Source organism: Trachymyrmex cornetzi, unplaced genomic scaffold (genome assembly GCF_001594075.2).
Source record: "Trachymyrmex cornetzi isolate Tcor2-1 unplaced genomic scaffold, Tcor1.1 scaffold380, whole genome shotgun sequence".
In the NCBI taxonomy this organism is placed as follows: domain Eukaryota; kingdom Metazoa; phylum Arthropoda; class Insecta; order Hymenoptera; family Formicidae; genus Trachymyrmex; species Trachymyrmex cornetzi.
Window position 1 is genome coordinate 402,990 of NW_017298535.1, and position 20,733 is coordinate 423,722.

A 20,733-nucleotide genomic window follows, 5' to 3' on the forward strand; every position below is an offset into this window, starting at 1 on the left:
ATATAGATTAATATTAATATACAGTCTTGGCCAAAAATATATTATATTAGGCACTTTCTTAATGTTCGTTTACTTTCTTAATCATTATTTAAAGATTTAGTTTAAAAATTAATTTATCGCATTTAAATTATTCTTTGTTTTTTAAACTTAATAATGTATGATGCCGATAACTAATAGATAACAATGCAAATAAAAGCATTATATACAGATAAATGAAAAATATAGTACCTTACATACATATGTAAGGTTTTATTTATATTCATATATATATATATATATGTATATATACAGAAACAATAAATTCATAAATACTTGTGTGAATTATATCTTTCGAATTTATTATAAGCCGTGAAAGCTTTTATATACTTGACTCGCGACTGGTTTTCCTCAACAAACTATGGATACTATTAGCCAATTAATGTGTTTACGTATTCATTTTATTATTCGTACAATTACCATAGAGAAAGTTGTAATTAAAAATAGAAAGCAAGAGGCACATCCGCTATTGATTTTCAAAATCGCGTGATCAAGAGTGCAATATGGCTTTTTGCGTCTGAAGTTAGGAATAGGAACTGGAACAGGATGGCCAATCTAAGGACGCCGCCTAAAAGTGCCTATCTTTAGCCCGGATCCTCATACGGGCAACAGCGCTTCGACACAAAGCTCTAATTGGTGAAAAGCCGGTTGTGGGGATAAAATTTACCCCCATCACCCGTTTTTCACCAATCAGCGTTCAGTGTCAAAGCGCTGTTGCCCGTATGAGGATCCGGGCTACGAGGTGTACTTCAGTGCACGTAGTACACTGTACATACTCTAGTTTCTCGACACTTGTTTTATCGAAATATAATTTTATGGAATTTATAATTTCTTTTAGAAGGGAGAAAATCGAAGTTATTATTCCTTTAGATAAATTAAATGACGAGGCGTATTTTCCATTTGAAGTTAGGCCACATTCGAAGAATTGAAATAGGATGGCTATGATGACAAATAGGATGGCAAACCTGTCTAATAACGCCTAATTTCAGACGAGAAGCATCAAAGCATCTCTCGAATGTATGTGATGTTTACTTCACCAAAATACAATTTTGCGAAATTCATCGAATATTGTTCTATCAGAAAAAAACGCAATTTGTTTAATTCAGTGCGATCAGGTAAGATTTCGTTATTTTTTAATTGAAAATTCAGAGATTCCTTCGTAATGTGCACGGTGTTTCGACAGTCCCGGCTGTCGAAGCACGTGTCTCGTTATAGCCGCGTGATATTGAATGGAGAAGTGGTAAAGATGAGACTGAGGACTCGTTTGATTAACATTTGCATTCGGCACAAATGCACCAACGCGCAGGACGGCATTCATCTTTCCAGGATTCAGTGGAAGAGGGTTCGTCTGAAGAACTCCCAAGAATCTAATCAAGAGAATCTAACCTCTAAGAACGACAAATCAACCACAAACTCTCTTCGCAATTCGCCTGTGATACCAGTTAATTTTGAGATGGGCTACCACAAATTATTTGCTAAGTCTGAGAAAATGCCAAGCAAGTTGAATGTTAACATACAAATATCAAAGAAATCGACAACAGAACAGAATATAAATTCAGACATAGAATCTAGCAATAAAAGTACAAACATTCACGATATAAACAGGCAAGTAACTGAATTGGATCAACAATTACAACAAAATGAGTCTCAAGAATTAAGGGAATCAGAAAATAGTATAAATATTGATTCAAATGCAAATTCGAAGAATGATAATGTTCGAGTTAACGAAATAAATATGCAAATGTTACCCAAAGCATTGCACCAACAATTGTTCAGAAAAGATGATAAAGAAAACTCGCTGTCTGAAGAGGAAATTGATAGCATAAAGAAAAATTTAATCACATATGGTATAAACATGGAAGATGCAACCAGGTTGCCAGACGTAAACTTGAAACTACCGGCTTTGGAAGGAAAAGATATAGAGGAACATTTTTATAATATTGGAAAAGCACAAGCTAAGCCTTATTTAAAAATTATAAGTGATATTATGAACGATATTCCTAAAATGCCAACACGATGGCTCTTCAAAGAAGGTTGGACTAGATATACAGCAGATGGTACAGTAGAAAGCATAGATTACCCTTTAGAAGATGGTCTAATTTTCGACGTTGAGGTCTGCATGAAACAGGGTCCTTTGCCTACTCTAGCCACTGCGGTCAGTGATAAAGCCTGGTACAGTTGGGTATCAAATTCCTTGGCACAAAATATTAGTCAAACGTTTGACACACAGTTGTTTACACCAAATATGCTTATTCCTATAGAGAGTAGCAAAGAGGAATATGGACATAGACTGAACCAGCATCAGAAAAAACCAAAAATTATTGTAGGTCACAATGTGTCGTATGACAGAAGTAGAATTAAGGAGCAGTATTGGTTGAATTCCACAGGAACTCGTTTTCTTGACACTATGTCATTACATGTATGTGTCAGTGGTCTCAACAGTTATCAAAGAGCGCTATTAGTATCTAAGAAAGCGGACATGGAGAAAGAGATCTGGCAGTCTACCACTTCATTGAACAGTTTAATAGAAGTGCATAAGCTGTACTGTGGCTACGAGATAAGTAAAGAAGGAAGAAATTTATTTGTCGAAGGTACTATTAAAGATATTAAAGATAATTTCAGTATGTTGATGTCTTACTGTGCCTCTGATGTAGTTGCTACTCACAATATACTATGCAAACTATTCCTACTCTTTCAAGAAAGATTCCCTCATCCAGTTACTTTGGCAGGAATGCTGGAACTTAGTTCAGCATACTTGCCGGTGAATTCCAATTGGCAAAGGTACTTGGAGGAATCAGAGTCGACCTTTGACGACTTAAATTACGAAGCGAAATTCACCCTCGCCAAGAGAGCCGATGCTGTTTGTCATCTCATGCACGATGAGAAATATAAGAAGGACTTGTGGATGTGGGACCAAGATTGGAGCACACAGAACATTAAGATGAAAAGCAAAATCTCAAAAGTAAAGGCTGCTAACGAAGAGACAATTATAATAGAAAAAACAAAAGAGCAGTCAGACACTAAATATTTATCAGATGATGAGGAAGAAGAAGAGGATTCTCTAGCAAAGGAATTTGCGTATTTGGAAAAAACCAGACACTTATTGCCAGCTAGAATGCCGCACATGCCAGGATATCCAGCGTGGTACAGGAAACTCTGTCCTAAGCAAAGCGAAAATAAAGACTGGGAATCAGGTCCACAAAATATTAGCACTTCCATGCAGGTAGTTCCGAAGCTGTTGAATCTGACATGGGAGAAGTATCCGTTGCATTATATAAAGGACCGTGGTTGGGGAATTTTGGTACCTTACAGGAACGATCCCGACATTGAGACCAAACTGCCATTGGAAAATCTTTTGGCGCAGTGTCCTTTGCCAGCGGCCAGTCCGTCCAGGGATAGTTCCAATGATGCGATGGCCACCTTGAGCACTGATGTACAAAACGATCTTCACAAGACGGAATTCTGGCGATTTAAGAAGAAGCAGAATAAGTTATACAATGAAATATATAAGGGCACTGGCGTGTGGTGCAACGTCGATATCGACAACTGTTGTTACTTCTTCAAGCTGCCGCACAAGGATGGTGCCAATTTCAATGTCGGAAATCCGCTTGCTAAGGACTTCCTTAACAAGTTTTCCGAGAATGTACTTGCCGGATTGGATGTCAGCGCCGCGGAGGTGCTGAAAATCGCTCGTATGCTGTCCTACTGGCGGAATAATCGCGACAGGATCATGTCGCAACTGGTGATATGGCTGGACAATCACTCTCTGCCTGGTAACGTCAAGAGAACGAAGCGATACCTGCGTTATGGCGCGATAATACCTCAGGTAGTCGTCTCCGGTACTTTAACACGTCGCGCTGTAGAGCCCACGTGGATGACAGCATCAAATGCACATGTCGAACGAATTGGTTCCGAGCTCAGATGTATGGTGCAAGCGCCGCCAGGATATAACATTGTCGGTGCTGACGTAGACAGCCAGGAGTTGTGGATCGCCTCGATTATCGGAGATGCACATTACAAGCGTGTCCACGGAGCGACGCCTTTCGGTTGGATGACCCTCATTGGCACCAAGTCCAATGGCACCGACATGCACAGCGTTACCGCCAAGGCTATCGGCATTTCGCGCGACCACGCCAAAGTCATCAACTATGCCCGAATCTACGGTGCCGGTCAGAAGTTCGCCCAACGGCTGCTGAAGCAATTCAATCCATCTATGACGGACGCCGAAGCTACCTCTAAATCACGCAAGATGTTTGCTCTTACAAAGGGTAAAAAAGTATTTCGGTTGAAGCCTGAATTCGTCAATGATGACTTACAAGACATTGCCTACACATCCTCTCAAGCATTTAAGATAGCGAAGTTGCATGGCAAAGCGTTACAGGACATCTTCCTGAAGAGTGAATGGATGGACGGCTCGGAATCAGCCATGTTCAACCGATTAGAACAGATCGCTGGCAGTGAATATCCAGTCACGCCATTCCTTGATGCTAGATTGAGCCGCGCCCTGGAGATCACCAATACCGACGATGATGACAAATTCTTACCCACCAAAATTAATTGGGTTGTGCAGAGTGGCGCGGTAGACTTCCTTCATCTGATGCTGGTTTCCATGAGATGGCTGATGAGAGATAACGCTAGATTCTGCTTATCGTTTCACGATGAAGTGAGATATCTGGTCCCGTTCAAGTATAAGTACAACGCTGCGTTGGCCATGCACGTGACCAACTTGACGACGAGATCATTCTGCGCTTCTAGACTAGGAATGAGAGATCTGCCAATGTCTGTAGCGTTTTTTGCTGCCGTAGAAGTTGATACTGTCCTTCGCAAAGAGTCCACTCACGATTGTAAGACTCCATCCAATCCTCACGGCTTACAAAATGGATATGAGATACCGCCCGGCGAAAGTTTAGATATCTGGGCTGCTTTGGAAAAATCTGGCGGCTCGCTAGGCTATTGGCATGAAGCAAAAAATCGCAAAGTTAAATCAGACGCGGATTCCATCGTTAAAAAAATTACCATAGTCTCATAAAAAGCTATTTAAAAAGATGTTGTGAAACTATTTTTGTATCGCTATTTTCGAGAATGCACAACTTTGTCTCACAATAAAGGAAAATAAATGGAGGCGAGAGAATAAGTTATGGTATTTTTCATTTAATTTTATAGATCACAATGTCATCTGTAACAACGAAGCGCAAATACGTTTTTCAAGAGCTCGATGATATGAGCGTGCCTACGGATTCACAAAGTATCGTACGAATTGTGCAGGCGCGCGGTCACAATCTTCATGAAGTCGTCACTCCTGCCGGAGAGCAGTACATTGTCTCGATGCCTACTAAGTTCAGGCAAAATATCTGGGTAAAGAGAGGTGACTACATTGTTATCGAGCCAATAATGGAAGGCAAGAAAGTCAAGGGCGAAATTGTTAAGATACTCACAAAGGTAATTCACTATCTTACAACAATTTATATTTACAATTGTTAGCGATATCATTTGCTTATCGTCTCAGAGAAAATATTCTCTAATCAATATATAATTATGAAAAATAATTAAATTTAAATTAATTCTTTTACGAGTATTACAAAATTTTACAAAAACTTATCTTTTTATATATATATATACATATATATTTATATATTTTATCTTTATATATAAATATGTGCAGGATCACATAAAATGGTATCGTGAACAGAATTGTTGGCCGCCAGAATTCGATGAGGATCCAAAAAGGAACGGATGTTTGATAGCAACGAATTATACTACGTGCGATGACGAAGAGCTTTTCGTAAATACAAATAGGTGCGCTCCTAATCAGACAATAGACGACAGTGAAAGTGATACAGATTCCAGCGAATCTGATTCTCGTTAGCTCAGAACTTGCCTTTTGCATATGATGCAAAAATGTACATACATAATTTTATATCTTTCATACATAATTTTAAAAGCAAATTGTTTTGTATTTATTTAAATAATAAAAGTATTTTTGTGCATATAATATCAAACTTCGTCTTCTGTCTTAGAATTATTGTAAAATTTAATTTAAACTTTTTGCAAAGAAAAAAATACTTGAAAATTTTTTCCAGTTATATTCTCCAAAATCTCTATTTAAATTTTTTGTAATAATATAAATGGAATTGACTTCTCACACTCCTCCATTTATTTTCTATAACTAATAAATTTCATTTATTATTTTCAATCCAATGGTTTGATGCTTCTTGAGCAATTTAAAGCTGCTTATTTCATTGCCAAGAAGATTATTTGATTGCTATTTTGGAGAATTCACGAAGAGAAAATTGAAGTCAAGGAGGTCAGTTACTAGTCGCAGCAAAAGGAAATCTGAAAAATCTGAAGCGTGCACTTGTATGCTTGACCCAATTTTTTATCAAGTTTCCTATATCTAATGCACATAATTGATATTGCTTGGCGTAGCTCGCAACTTCACAGTAAACTCACTCGTTAAATTCTATTTCCACAATTTCAGAAAAGTTACGTCACTCCTTTTCAAAAGTTTCGATAGAATAAACATACTCATGCACTTCAGCTGCAACAAACTTGCGGAACGGTCATGTCAGTTCCGTATTTATGCGGGAAGAATATCTAAGTTTCCTTAATAATAAAAAATCGCTTCCAATTTTTCTTATCGCGCGAGAGAATTTATACAGATTTTTCAATAAATAAATGAATAAAAAGAATATTCTAATGGAGACTGATTTTGTGAAAATAAGTTTCGAAATTAAAAATCGTTTTCGAAATCAATTCCAATTCTTATCTTATTTTCTTTACAAGAAAATTATATTTCTCTTTCGTTTTGTATAATAATTTAGATTTTTTAATTATTATTTATAAAATTTGTTATTTATAAAAACTAAATCTAAATCAATTTAAATTATTCAATTTTATCTTGTCATTTTCTACAAATTTAATACAACCGGACTTAAAATTTTTAAATTAAACAACAATGTATGAATAAAATTAATAACGGATTCATGCAGGTAAATTTTTGCTGATTTTTAATGAAAATTGTGTGTTGGATTTAAAAATGTTTTCAGAGATGCGACACAATAGGATGCAATTATTGATAAAACTTCCACAATTCCTTTCTGTTTGAAAAATGTTCTTTTCCTTTTCCGAGAATACCTTAACGGGAATAAAGCGACGGAATCTTTCTCTTATTTTTCACTTACGTTTAGAAGAGGACAAAAATGTACAATATTGAATGCAAAATATACGCGATAAATGTCCTGATTTGCTACATAAAAGTAAGTTGCGTTACGGCTCGCATTGAAAAGATGTTAGTGATGTTAGCAGAAACGATTTATTTGGACTTAAGAAGTCATTTCTGTACAGATAAGGGATGATTTACTGGCTTCAGCTCGACTGAATCCTTTTGACGTAAACAAACGTGAAAAAGGAAAAAATACTGCACAAAAATGTTGCTAGCATGGAAGAAGTTGGTTTTTGATATTTTAATATGTAAAAAGAAATTTAACGAAAGATAGCAGTAACGAACCGAATCATAATACAACGAATATTATAATATAATATTATTTCAACATAAGACACCATAAAAATTGAACTTCACGTTTTTAAATTTTTGTATTTATAAATTTCGTAATTTTAAAATTTAAAGTTAAAATTAATTTTAAAATTAAAAAGTTTTTAATTTCACATTTCCAGTTTTGAAAATTTTAAACATTAAAAATATTCAAATTTAACTTGAAATTTTTGTAATTTAAAAATTAAATTTTTTTAAACTTTAATATTATAAATTTTTTAATTTTTAAAATTTAATTTCTGATTATTGAGATTATTATGAAAAAAAATGCATTTTTAGATATACTTTTAAGGAATAAAGTAAGAGTAATTTTCTGTGTAATAAATAATTTTTTATAATGTTTATATTGATTTTATTATTCTCTTTATTTTTTCTTATTTAAATTGGAATAAAAGTTTTTACGTGCTTCACGTGAGAACACATGGTTGTGTGGTTTGACAAAGATTTTTTTCAACGTACATTTTGAACGTTAAAAAAATACATGTTGCACACACACAGACGTTACGTAAATGTTATTACAATAGTCGAACATTTACTATAAAAGTTTATTTTATAACAAATACAAAATTTAGTTTATATTTCTTTTTTAACAAAGTATACGAGTATATATTCTTTATAATGTTATTATGAATTCCTATCTTTGTTAAATTAATATCGTATTTATTAAACACTGCTTTTCAATATAAAAAAGAAAGCTATATAGCTTTCTGTTATAATTTTATTTATATAACTTATTAAATCAAGTTGATAATAATCTCCTACACAAAATTATCGGAGTAGAAAAGTCGAAATATTATAAAAATTTAAAAGAAAAGTTAATTTGTCCGCTTAAAATTTTGTCACGTTTGATAAGTCGAGTAATTTATGAGAACCTAATTTAAAGCTTGTGGTAGACGGTGCGATTTTTCTCGCAGGATTTAGTAAATTACTAGAAATTCTGTGTTGTATGGTATAAATTCTAGTAATTTATTAAATCCGCAATTCATCAAGAAAAATTGCTGCCTGCTGCAGACTTAAGATGCTTCTAAAACTCTAAGGGCGACTGTTACCAACGCCGATTAATTTAATCGACGATTAACTCAATCAGCAGTGTAGTCAACAGCAAGACTGTATATCGTTCTTAACCTCATCTCTTCGTGATATACTTCTACTCTGCGTTCCTATACTTAATTGTGATAAAAGTAATGAAAATCTCCTATTTATAATAATAATTCTGTTGATTGAGTTAATCGTAGATTAAGTTAATCGGCGTTGGTAACAGTCGCCCTAAAGTGATTTCAAGAAAATCTCGAAACACACACACAACCTTGATCAAGAAAAAAAATTTTTAAAAACAATACCAAAGCTGCGTAAAAAAATCTTTCTAACAAATACACTTTCATATTAATATTCTCCTAGAAGAAGATTCTAAAAATTAATACCGAACGATGGCGAAAAAAATGTTTTGAAGAAAATTTCCTCTTATAAGAAAGGTAATAACGCTAGTTATTATAAATTTGCGCATTTCTGCGGAGAAAATTGCTTTTAAACTTTTCATCGTTACCTCGATATAGGAACTTCTTGAATCTTATGTAAATCTTATAAAAGAAACTTCTTTTGAGTTTCGAAACCACCATATCGAATGTTAAAACTGATCGATCTGAATTATCTACAAAATTCTAACAATCTTCAAAAAAAGATTTGATTAATTTGACTTGATGCTACGTTATGAAGGAAATTCGCTATCAGCAACGGAACAGTCGACAGGTGTTCTTAATGATATTATCAAGATCATCGTGCTCAGTTCGTACTCAGCGACGTTCTATCGCGGATGATAGACCTGTTCTAACATCTTTGTCGCGATAGACGTTCGGTAGTCTTGGATGATTAGCGCCAATTGACGAGTCAAAACAGTCGATAGGTGACCTTGCATAACATACGAAAACACGTGTTTCACTTGAAATTACAAACACTTGTATGCTTTCGAACATAATCTACGTTATTCTGACATCTCGCGAGTGCTAAATTGTAACCAGCACGTCTTTCAGCACGGAGATCGTAATTTCGTTTATATCGATTGAAACTCGATCATTACAATATTGCAGACTTTCCGGTTATATTGCGGTTTTATCACCGAAAAATTCGAGTACGTAAAAATAAAAAAAATTTGTAAAGAGACAAAAGTGGTAACGGCGAAGTGCGACAATTGTGTTGTGACGATCGCGGATTGTAACGCTGTGCAAATATTTGAAGAACAATTAAAAACGTGATATTGACTCTTTGAATACGATTTATAATTGCAATCTAATTTCAATTAAATTATAATTATAATCTTGCTTGGCAGCAAAGTTATAAACGTGAACCAATTGTTCGCAGTGCGGAAACGAAAACGAGGAACGTTTATTTTGTCAAATAATAATAAACATATCCACGCACTTTTAAAATCAGCACGAATTGCTTTCTATGCTGCCTTGGTATTTAGTTAGAAAAGCTAAGGATGCATAAATGACTCTCTTATCCCATCTGCTTTGTGTTAGTTTTTCTTTATAGTCTCAGAAAGATTCTGCAAGAAGAAGATTATATCGTCGCAAGTGACCCATTAACAATCAGCAGAAGAACATTTATCGAGGAGCCTGACGCGTTTCTTTGTTTGCGTGCGCGATACCGAGTGATATCGGAATGTGCATACGCGTGAAGGTATTGTCATGATGAATCGAACTAGCGTGTAACATCCTCACGAAGGTTCCGAGCATGGGGACGTCGAACCAGGACGGGGACATCGAAAACGACACGCTCGATTTCTGGCGGGACTGGGATCTAAGTGAATTGACCGAGGATGAGTACCTGAGCAAGGTGCTGGGACCCAAGTATCTGACCCTCAAGCTGGTAATACCGCTCACGATTACGTACGTGGTGATCTTCATCACCGGAATTTTCGGCAATGTCGCCACGTGCACGGTCATCGTCCGAAACTCGTCCATGCAGACCGCCACCAACTACTACCTCTTTAGTCTAGCCATATCCGACCTCACTCTACTTTTATTAGGTAAGCGAACAAAACAAACATCGAGATTATTTCTCGATGTTACCTTTTTATGTTTCGAGCGCTTTTTTATACACTGAGAAAAAATGCTGTTGATTCAATTAAAGTCTATATTACGGGCTGTCACTAACATAAGTGATTAATTCATGCGTATATTTTATTGATATAAAGGCTTGACTATTGAAATAATAATTTATACCTTTTTGTGTCACAATAAAAATATACATGAATTAATCACTTATGTTAGTGACAGCCCGTAATATAGACTTTAATTGAACCAACAGCATTTTTTTCTCAGTGTTGGCGTTTTGTTTATATCTCACTAATTGGTTTTTTTTTGTACTTTTCTTTTATGTTCATTTACTCATCGGTGAGAATGTACACAGAAAATTTTTGTTAAATTTAACACGATCCACTCAAATTTTTGTGTTAATTCAATACAAGATAAATATGTTAGAAAGTAATTAAAATAATCTGTAAGTTAACTGTGGAAACAGATTTTTTCAGTAAAATTATCATTTACATATGTTAAATTAACTTATATTTTATTCATTCATCTTAAAATTTACGTTTTAAAATTAGAATACATTTTTATGTTACTTGTTCACTTTTTCATAAATTGTATTATTTTGACACTAAGAAATGTTGAATATCAAGTCAAAAACAAACTATTTAAATAATGTACTCACATTATGTTAAAAATTTAACTCAAAATTTTAACAAGAACTTGAATCGATCGATTTTAACATTTTTAACACAATACAAAATTAAATACAAAATGTTTCTTACTGTGTAAAGAGAAGTTACGTCATTTCAGTTAGGATGATCTTCTCAGATCCAATGACTACACAGTAAGAAACAAACCTAACTTGATAGATTAATACTCGTTGCAAAATCTATCTTTAAATAGCTTGGACTCTAACAAAATGCAAGGTGCTCGCAGACGATTTTGATAAAAGAATGTTCCTATGTAAAATAAAAGAAATAAGAATATAAGTTTGACTGAATACTACATGCTTACTGCATATTTAAATAAAATACGAGTCTCACGTACGACTACCTAAGCAAAATCTCTGCCTTAGCTTGAAATTTCTTTCCTTTTTATCATTCTCGAAAATAGCAGAAAATATAAAATATAAATGTAAAAAACGAGATATCAGGATCTAAGCTATCAGGAACGCGCTCTCCGCATTCTTGGTTCACGTTTCTTTATCTCTCATAACGCGTAGAATTTTATGTTTGTAACGTGAATTACAATTATTTGCTAGCTGAAAATTTGCCCCCCTTATCACTCTCGTTTCAATCGGGGATCGATATAAAGCAACGTTGACGACTGAATCGCCTCTGGCTGGTAAATCAACGATTCGTTAACTGCCGATGGCTCTTCGCTCGTTGATATTGCGATTTTGATAATTGGCAAAGCAATTGATAACGATAGCCGGCTCGCTTAAACCGTTCTCATTTGGATAACGCGGAATAATAGATATGTTGCGGTGTCGATTTAGTCGAGAACCTATTTGCAATATGTATAAATTCCATCGGGTTATTTCCAATATCGGACTGAGTAAGGTCCAAAAAAATCTGAATAATGAATGAGGTCAAATTCTCGTCGAAGAAACAAATTGGTTCGGATTCAAAAACCAAAGGGAGCGGTAGAACGAAACCAATCCCTTTGACATGGTGACAAATTAAATTGAGAATCCTTAGCGTATCTAGCGCATTTCTTCGCGCTTCTTTTCTAACAAGTTATTTTTTACGTAATTTTAACAAATAATATCAACCAATAAAAAATATTGTAATCGTGAAACTGTAACGTTTCAAAAATATTATTCGCACATTTTTGTCACATTTAAAATATAAACAATAAAAAATATTAGATAAATACAAGCCCTTTTATTGAATGTTTGAAGAATATATTATTCATCACATTTACAATAGAAACGAAATACTAGATAAATAGAAGCATTTTTATTGAGATATTTATAAAATACCACAGAGAGATAGATTGTAACTGAAAATATTCAAAGATGCAATTAAAATTATTTTCATTAATACTGTCGATATATTCAGTTGCTAATATATTTTGTATTTAAGTAATTTGTAGCTTTGACTAAATTTAAATCGGTACATATCATTAGTAACGCTTGACAACACGAGCATTTCAAAACGCGACACGATCTTTCATCGGATAAATAAAATCAGTTATTATACGTTATCTGTATTATCGCGATCACATATACTTTTGATACTCTCCTGCTTTCCTAGCATTGACGCACGTAGATAAAAGCATGAAATTAATCTCCGTTTTATGTGTACAATTGCGATTGTTATCTGCACAGTGGTTTGTTTTCCGATGGTAACAATGGCATTCGTATTTACGTCATTGCGAGGAATTCGCGAGACTGAAGACTTGGACATGATAACAATTCTACATAAAAAGTCTGAGAGATAGGCTATTTAAACAAAATACGAGTCTTATATGTAGGTACAGTTTTTACCTAAGTGAAATCTCCCTCTCTTCTTTGGTCTGAAAAATTTTTTTTCCTTTAATAAATTCATCTTGACATCTAGACCATTATATGAATAAATCAAACAATTAAAGAAAAATACCCATAAACAGTATAAAGAATTGAAAAAACGTATATTAGAAAATGTATATAAAAATTTTATTAGGCACTCTAAGATCTACTCCCTATTCTTTAGAAGCCTTAATTGTTTAATTTTTCTTTTCCCTTTATCCATTCTCAAAAATAGCAGAAAATATAAAATATAAATGTAAGAACATCGGAGTTTAAGCTATTTCGTGTTTCACGTAATTTCACATTCTTTATTATTTTCTTCGTTATTTTCAAATAGCTATTTTAATATGCATCAATGCGAGGAAGTCAATGCCCGTACAATAAATTGTATGTGTGTATATATATATATATATATATATATATATATATATATATGATGCAATAAATGAAATAATTTTAATAGTATTTAAATAATATGAACAGAGCATTTAATAAACTAAATAAGAATATTAAATAAAGGTCTAAATTTCTTGTATTAAAGCAGACAGAAAAATATAATTTATGTGTGTATGTGGATGTCGTAAATAAATTAAAATTGGCGTGTTCGCCAAATTTAAAATACAAATTCTTTATATAGAAAAAAATGTGAAAAGTCAGCAACATGTGCAAACTATTTAAACATACAGATCGGAATTGAAAGGGACGCGCTATTTACGAAGGATTTAATTATAAATCAGTTATTGGTTCTGTGTGTGTGTGTGTGTGACATGAGAGAAATCAAGAAAAACAAAACAAAAAAAAAGAGAAACTGAAACAATCGCGTCCGTAGCGCTGACGAGTAAAACAGCAGTTTTGTAATGCAATAAATGGCTTCGCCAGATGACGAATGTTGTTGTATAACACAAGCGCCACTTTAAAAAAATGTTAGGCACAATAGCAACGACCGAAAGGCTTCCACTTGAGGAGGCTATACCATTCATGGTACGTCCAATTTCCTGTAGGAATCTTATGAAGGTTTCGACGCCTACTGTGAAGCTTTATAAAAAAAATGAGGGTGAATGACTATATATAGTCAGGCGACTACCGGATAACTTTTATGCTTTGGGAGATGATTGATCTGGCATATCGCGAAATATCTGAGAAAAAGTGGAGATATTTTCCATCACTTGGTGGATTTACCTCTGTTGGTAAACAAGAGGAAAATATATATTAATATTATTACTTTTTTCAATACCATTCTCTCCAACATTAGGTAGTATTTTGTATATTATATTATCACTAATGATGGTCCAAATAATGGAACCGAAACATTCAAATTTTTTGTATCAAAAAAATATATTTGTGCACACGCACCGAAAACAGTGTTTGACTCTGTATAGCCATTATAATAGTGTTATACTTGATTAATAATTATTGTAATTTTGTATTTAACATAAGGAATCTTTAATTCAATTAATTTTGATTATCGTTATTTATTTAATGATACAAATTATATAGATATATACATATATATATATATATATTTAATATACATTATATAATATTTTAATACATTTTGTATGAAAATAAATTTTCTCACTCTTGACTGAAAAATTCTGGGTATACTCATAACTTTTAATACTATTAATAATATTGTGCTTTTTTTAAAATTTATTTCTGTAAGAGATGTATTATATAAATATTTCTGAAATTTTTATTCAAATCTTCATTTTTGTTAAATTATTGTTAAAAGAACCATCTTAGAACCACGTACTAACAAAAAATTAATGAAGAAAGACAGAAAGAAAGAAAGAAAGCGAAAAATTAGTACAAAAGCAGTAGAAGAAAACAGGCGTTCCATTAATGGACAGACAATAGAATAATAAGATATTAGATTGCGCTGAAAGACATAAAGATTCGTCTTGTTGTATAAACGCTTCACGTAATATTATAATTCATTAATTAAAACAAGAACATTTAGTGCTTGAATGGAGTTTATTCAACTTACAATGATATGCGGCGAATGTTCAGTTTATTTCTACGGCGAAGGTATATAATGAATAAAAAAGTTATTTTAATTTGCGCAGAGAAGGCGTATACGCGCAACCTCGTTAATATTGTCATGATATGGTGATGCTTTCGCGCTAATTACCAGCCGGGCTTAAGTCAGTCGTAAATCTGTTTTTCGGAAAATTAATTTATACCCATATGAAGGAAGAGGAGACAGGAAGGAGGCTAGACAAGTGTTTATCCAGAGCATGTCGTACGAAACTTTAATGCTGATGTAAACTCTGTACGCTCCTACTAAGCTTTGCGACTTTTTCTAATTTTTCGCTGAGTCCAAAGTTTAGCAGTGACATTCAAAAGAAGAAACATTTCTGAATATTAAAGAAAAATATGAGACATATTCAAATATTTATATGGGTGTAGTGTAAAGATTAAAAAAAAGTAGCGTTCCACGCATGCTAGGTACATATATACATATATGTTCAATATGACCTAAGTATGTTTCCCTCTTTTTTGTAAAAATGTTAGAAAAATGGAAAATAAAGTGATTCATGCAATATTATTTTTATACGTGTAAGATTATAAGCTTATTAATATATTGATATATGTTTATTGACAGATAAGAACGCACTAAGAAGTATTATAAAAATACTATTTTTTCCAGACTTATCTACTTATTTACACAACACACACGCACACATTTATCTATTAATTAATTTATTTTCACGATGTTTAACAGATAAATTAGAATTCGTAATATGGAATAACAAAAATTTAAAAAAAAAGCAATCAATGCGTGTACACTCAGCATGCTTAGGCATGCCTAGATTGGCCGGTTTTATTATCTCTTCTCTTTAATTATAAACAGAACATTGTGATAAAAATATTAACTTAATATATAAAGTTGTAAAATATGAATACAGATCTACAGTAACATATTAAAATTATTAACCATCTTTTGGTAGTTATAGAAAGCAATTACTTACTTATACGAAATATTACATCACGACATCTGCATTTTGCTTTACTGACGATAACAAAATGAACAAATTGACCGATAAATTGATGCAATCTAGTCAGACAGATAATCTGTACGAGCTACTACTACTATCCATGGAATTAATCACGTAATTTTAAACGAATAGTGCATTTTGAGTACACATTCATATTATGAATCGGTTACTTTACATTAAAGTAATTGAAAATGTGAAAAGAATAAGAGATTGAAGCAAAAGGCGAGAACCGTGTCTCAAATTTTACGAGAAAGAAGAACTAAACTTTAAAATGTGATAACATTCTTATAATTTTTTTGCCCATTACGAAAAATATATTTAATTCTCCGTCTGCAATTATATTTTTACTCTTTTTGTCCAAGTTTTTTTTTTACTGTTCTAAAAGCTTTCAGAAAATGTGAAAAAATTCAGGATTACTTTTCAATATTTCCATATTTTAGTACCAAATAGTTAGTAGTCTGTTATAGACCCAAAGTTTTTAACTAGATACCAAAAGTTTTTAACAAGATGTTTTAAAAGAATGAATCAGTCTCTGCGTCCTCCTTTGTGTTAGACAAACTTGAATCATAGTTGAATGAAAATTTAAGTTGAATGGAAATATTGCTGCTAGAATTGTGCCAAAAAAGACTCGGATTACAGATGGAGAGTTAATTAAATATATTATATGTTTGCATAAATTTAATCACTCTTATACCCTTCCAATGAGTATTTTTAAAATACATTACAGGATACTCCAAATTAGTCATGTTTTCTTTTTACTTTTTCTTTTACGTTTTACAGAATCTTTTGGGTATTTTCAGTTTGCCTCATAGAAAATTTAATGAAGCATGTATACTCTTTAAACTCTTTCCCAAGGAACACACCAACTCAAGAGAAAGTTAAAATGATGATTTATTTATGACGTCATAAAAGTCAAAATGATAATTTTTTTAATACAAAATTTAACTGTTTATTGTCGTTAAAAATCAAAATAAATCATTTTGATTTTCTGTTGACTTTTGTGTGTTCTTTGAGTTAGAGTGGAATCTCGACCTAACTTAAGATCTCGCTCTAAAGAATGAAAATTGAGCCAATCTTAAAAAAGAGTAACTTAATTTTTTATTTTTAAGAGTAAGATTTCACTCTTCAGAGTAAAAAGTTTTAGAGTCGAGTAAAAGTTTTAGAGAGTTAAAATAATTTATTAATCAATATCCCTAACGTTAATTAATTATTCTAGGTCTCCCTAATGAACTAAGTGTGTTCTGGCAGCAGTATCCGTGGGTCCTTGGCACAGGATTATGTAAAATCCGGGCGTATGTGTCAGAAATGTAAGAAATACCTCGTCTAGTTCTTTGTATCCCACAAAGAAATCTGACACTCTTCCCTAAATCTGGGCATCAATTTTCACAGGTCGTCCTATGTATCGGTTCTCACAATTGTGGCTTTCTCTATGGAAAGGTATTTGGCCATCTGTCATCCATTGCACCTCTATTCGATGAGCGGTCTCAAAAGACCAACACGTTTTATCCTTGCAGCCTGGTCGATTGCAATTGTCTCGGCCATACCATTCGCAATTTATACCAAGGTCAATTTCGTCGAATATCCGCCAGGTTAAGCCAACACATTAATTCCTTGTGATTATCGTAAATCAATATTCGATAATTAATTTATTCTAATCTTCTATAATCTCAAGTCTTAAACTTTTATAAAAAGCTTGTCATTGCATTGACCGTTCAATCTCTTTCTCAAAATTTTATTTTGTATACAACAAATGCGAAATATTTAAAATTTAATTCCGAATATATTCAAAATCTAATTATTTAAACTACAGTTTCAGTATACAAATTTATTTAAAATAACTGTCAGACCTACGTTAAAATATCAAGTACTCTTTTTTCAGGATCAGGAAATTACTCAGCTGATTCGGCAATTTGCGCAATGCTTCTGCCTGACATGCCAAAATTCCCCCTTTATGAGCTCAGTTGCATCGTATTCTTTTTGATACCGATGCTCATAATTCTTGTAGTATATGCGAGAATGGGATTGAAAATTAAAAGGAGTACCAAGGAAGTACTTGGCCCGATACAAGCCTCCGTTCATGGCGATCATCGACAGATTCAATCCAGAAAGTCTGTCATCAGGATGTTAAGTATGATAATCATGATCTTTAGTTTCTTTAATCATAATCATGGTTTTTAATTTCTAATTATAATCATGGTCAATTTATTTTCTTTTCTAATAACCCCAGTAACACATGTTAGTTTTATATACGTTTCTTAAACGTTTGTGGAACATTAGAAACGTTTAGAAAATGTACATAAAACGTATATGAACCAATAAGTGTTACCTGAGAATTTAATTGTAGCGATAATTGAAAAATTGCCGAGTACTGAATAATAAATCTAATCACAATAATCGTACTGTAATTCTTGTTGGCGATGATTTAATCCATTATACTTTTTTTGTTTCTTATTTTCGATATTAACATCTTAGTAAAAAAAGAGTGAGCAATCAATGTTTACTAGCATTCCTGCGATCATGATGTTTTGTCGATCAATTAAAAACAACGTGGACATAATTATTCTGATCACTTCGCTTTTTGCCTTTTTACATTTGTAACTATAAATGTTTTTGTAATATAATTTAAATTCTAATTGCGTTTTGTCAATTCGTTTTGCGACTGCGAAGACAGTAATGTTGAAACTAGTTTTGTTTGGAATTCTTATGTAATACTTATTTATTAAATATATTTATTATTTTCATCGCCTTAACTGTATTCTTAGTTTGTTTTTATCCGTTTACATCTCTCTAAGGCATTTATTAATTAACAATCTTATAATAATTAAACTTTAAGTTTTGAAATTTTAGTCATGATTTCTTTCAGGTGCGGTTGTTATCATGTTTTTCCTTTGCTGGGCCCCATTTCACGCTCAGCGTTTACTTTACATCTACGCACAGGATTCCGATTATTACCCAGATTTAAACGAATGGCTTTACATTTTGAGCGGCTGTCTATATTACTTCAGCACTACCGTTAATCCGATTCTTTACAATTTGATGAGCATCAAATACCGCCATGCATTCAAACGAACAATAGGCTGCAGAACGAGAAGGCCGGCGAACAAAATTTTGGAGGTTAAGAAATCTCATCAGCACAGATGCGATTCCTTGAACGAACCTCATGATCGAAATGTATGCTCTGTGAGGTATGAAAGTATGAAAATTTTCATACCAGATAAATATAATTTAAATACTAGATATACGATAATTTTATATTCTATAAAACATATTTGTCGAAACGTGATCCTTTTTTTTAATCAGACCCTATATATTGCACTACAGTAATTTTACATTTTTGCTTTAGGCATACGATTGCTCAAGTCAAAGACATATTTTGTTTTACGTCAAAGCGACAAGAAAATATCAAGGATAGCAGCAGAAATAATGGAAATGCAAGCAATTTTCCTCAAAATGCTTACTCGTTACAAAAGGAGGATTCATCCTCGACGTTTCTTTTTGAACGAGGGCATCTTCTCGCTCATCAGCAGCCTAGCATCGAAAGCACAACGTCCACGAAAAGATCGGAAGAGAGTATTTCCGTATAAGCTAAAAGCAGTCTGTGATCTATTTTCATTCGCTTTTATTTAGATATATAGTTATAATGCGCGGCGCTGTAAATAAAACTAGACATATCCGAATGATTGATTATAAGTGCGTCTGAAAGGTTTTACCATATTGTAAATAAGTAGATAGATAGCCTGAATTATTTTTTATTGATTATAATAACGCGCCAAAATTTATTTTATACTATTTATTTCAGAATAAATTTTACATATTATATCTGATGTTTATTTTATACGTTCGTGAATTTATGTAGTGTTTTAGAAGGCAAAAGTTGGAATTCTAACATGAGAATAATACACACATAAAATGCTGATTTTCCATACAAATCGTGAAATATGTTTTACGTCAGCAAGCTGTACTTTAATAAAGATAAATTTGCAGTAATAAATCGTTCAAGTGAGTTTTCAATAAAAATCCTTCCTAAGCTCTAGCTTGTTTCAGCAGCAGTATATATTATCAGCTATAGTTTCTAATCAGTTAATTATCAATTTGTAATATACACTTTTCTGCCCATGTAAAATGTTATATGTAACAATTTTTATCTTTCGATATAAAATAATATTCCTATATATATATATATAATTATAACTTTTATATATTTGCTAATTTACACACAATATTTTATTTTACCTATAAATTGTTCAAGTTTTACGTAGCAGATAAATGTACTCAAGTATTGACAATAATTTTCCTGCACTGTATTCAAGTGACATAGCCCATGCGTTTATTTCAATTTAAACGAGATGCGTATTATATGCATAATGTACACTCTTCTTTATTGCTTCTTGATATCAATAAAAACCAAGAGAATATTTAACCCTTACCGTACCATCTACAATTTGGTGCCTCATCCATACCATCAAGGGTCAGTTCAAATCTCTTCGTTTTTTCACTTCTTCAAAATAATTTAAAAAATCTCTAAAAATTTACCAACATACTTTCAACTTTCTAGAATAAATATTGACTCTTTATTTTGGAAAATAATAAAATGTAGTATAATTT

General features: G+C 32.7%; 3 protein-coding genes across 4 annotated transcripts; all 3 read left to right on the top strand.

Annotated features, from left to right (window-relative positions):
- Window positions 1-1,065: 1,065 nt before the first annotated feature.
- Window positions 1,066-5,079, top strand: tam (DNA polymerase gamma, catalytic subunit tam). Of its 2 annotated transcripts, none has more exons than XM_018511594.1 (2): window positions 1,066-1,151; window positions 1,220-5,079. In XM_018511594.1, exon 2 carries the CDS (start codon window positions 1,283-1,285, stop codon window positions 5,063-5,065), a length of 3,783 nt encoding a protein of 1,260 aa, XP_018367096.1. In that variant the 5' UTR covers window positions 1,066-1,151; window positions 1,220-1,282; the 3' UTR covers window positions 5,066-5,079. The 2 variants fall into 2 exon arrangements, with proteins under 2 accessions (XP_018367096.1, XP_018367095.1); XM_018511593.1 differs by having other exon boundaries at window positions 1,124-1,151; window positions 1,252-5,079.
- A 109-nt stretch (window positions 5,080-5,188) lies between these two features.
- Window positions 5,189-5,939, top strand: LOC108763738 (probable RNA-binding protein EIF1AD). The gene is made up of 2 exons (XM_018511595.1): window positions 5,189-5,475; window positions 5,699-5,939. The coding sequence occupies exons 1-2, from the start codon at window positions 5,206-5,208 to the stop codon at window positions 5,900-5,902; spliced, it is 474 nt and encodes a 157-aa protein (XP_018367097.1). The 5' UTR covers window positions 5,189-5,205; the 3' UTR covers window positions 5,903-5,939.
- Window positions 5,940-9,391: 3,452 nt separating this feature from the next.
- Window positions 9,392-19,895, top strand: LOC108763705 (neuropeptides capa receptor). The gene is made up of 6 exons (XM_018511550.1): window positions 9,392-10,613; window positions 17,345-17,435; window positions 17,518-17,717; window positions 18,008-18,256; window positions 18,992-19,313; window positions 19,472-19,895. The coding sequence occupies exons 1-6, from the start codon at window positions 10,319-10,321 to the stop codon at window positions 19,710-19,712; spliced, it is 1,398 nt and encodes a 465-aa protein (XP_018367052.1). The 5' UTR covers window positions 9,392-10,318; the 3' UTR covers window positions 19,713-19,895.
- The last annotated feature ends 838 nt before the right edge of the window (window positions 19,896-20,733 follow it).

Bases quoted from the DNA above. Each gene is read 5' to 3' on its own strand.
- LOC108763705 (XM_018511550.1), top strand. From the start codon at position 10,319: ATGGGGACGTCGAACCAGGACGGGGACATCGAAAACGACACGCTCGAT. The intron at 10,614-17,344 runs GTAAGCGAACAA...TAATTATTCTAG, and splicing joins CCTCACTCTACTTTTATTAG to GTCTCCCTAATGAACTAAGT. The intron at 17,718-18,007 runs GTTAAGCCAACA...CTCTTTTTTCAG, and splicing joins TTTCGTCGAATATCCGCCAG to GATCAGGAAATTACTCAGCT.
- LOC108763738 (XM_018511595.1), top strand. From the start codon at position 5,206: ATGTCATCTGTAACAACGAAGCGCAAATACGTTTTTCAAGAGCTCGAT. The intron at 5,476-5,698 runs GTAATTCACTAT...AAATATGTGCAG, and splicing joins TTGTTAAGATACTCACAAAG to GATCACATAAAATGGTATCG.
- tam (XM_018511594.1), top strand. From the start codon at position 1,283: ATGAGACTGAGGACTCGTTTGATTAACATTTGCATTCGGCACAAATGC.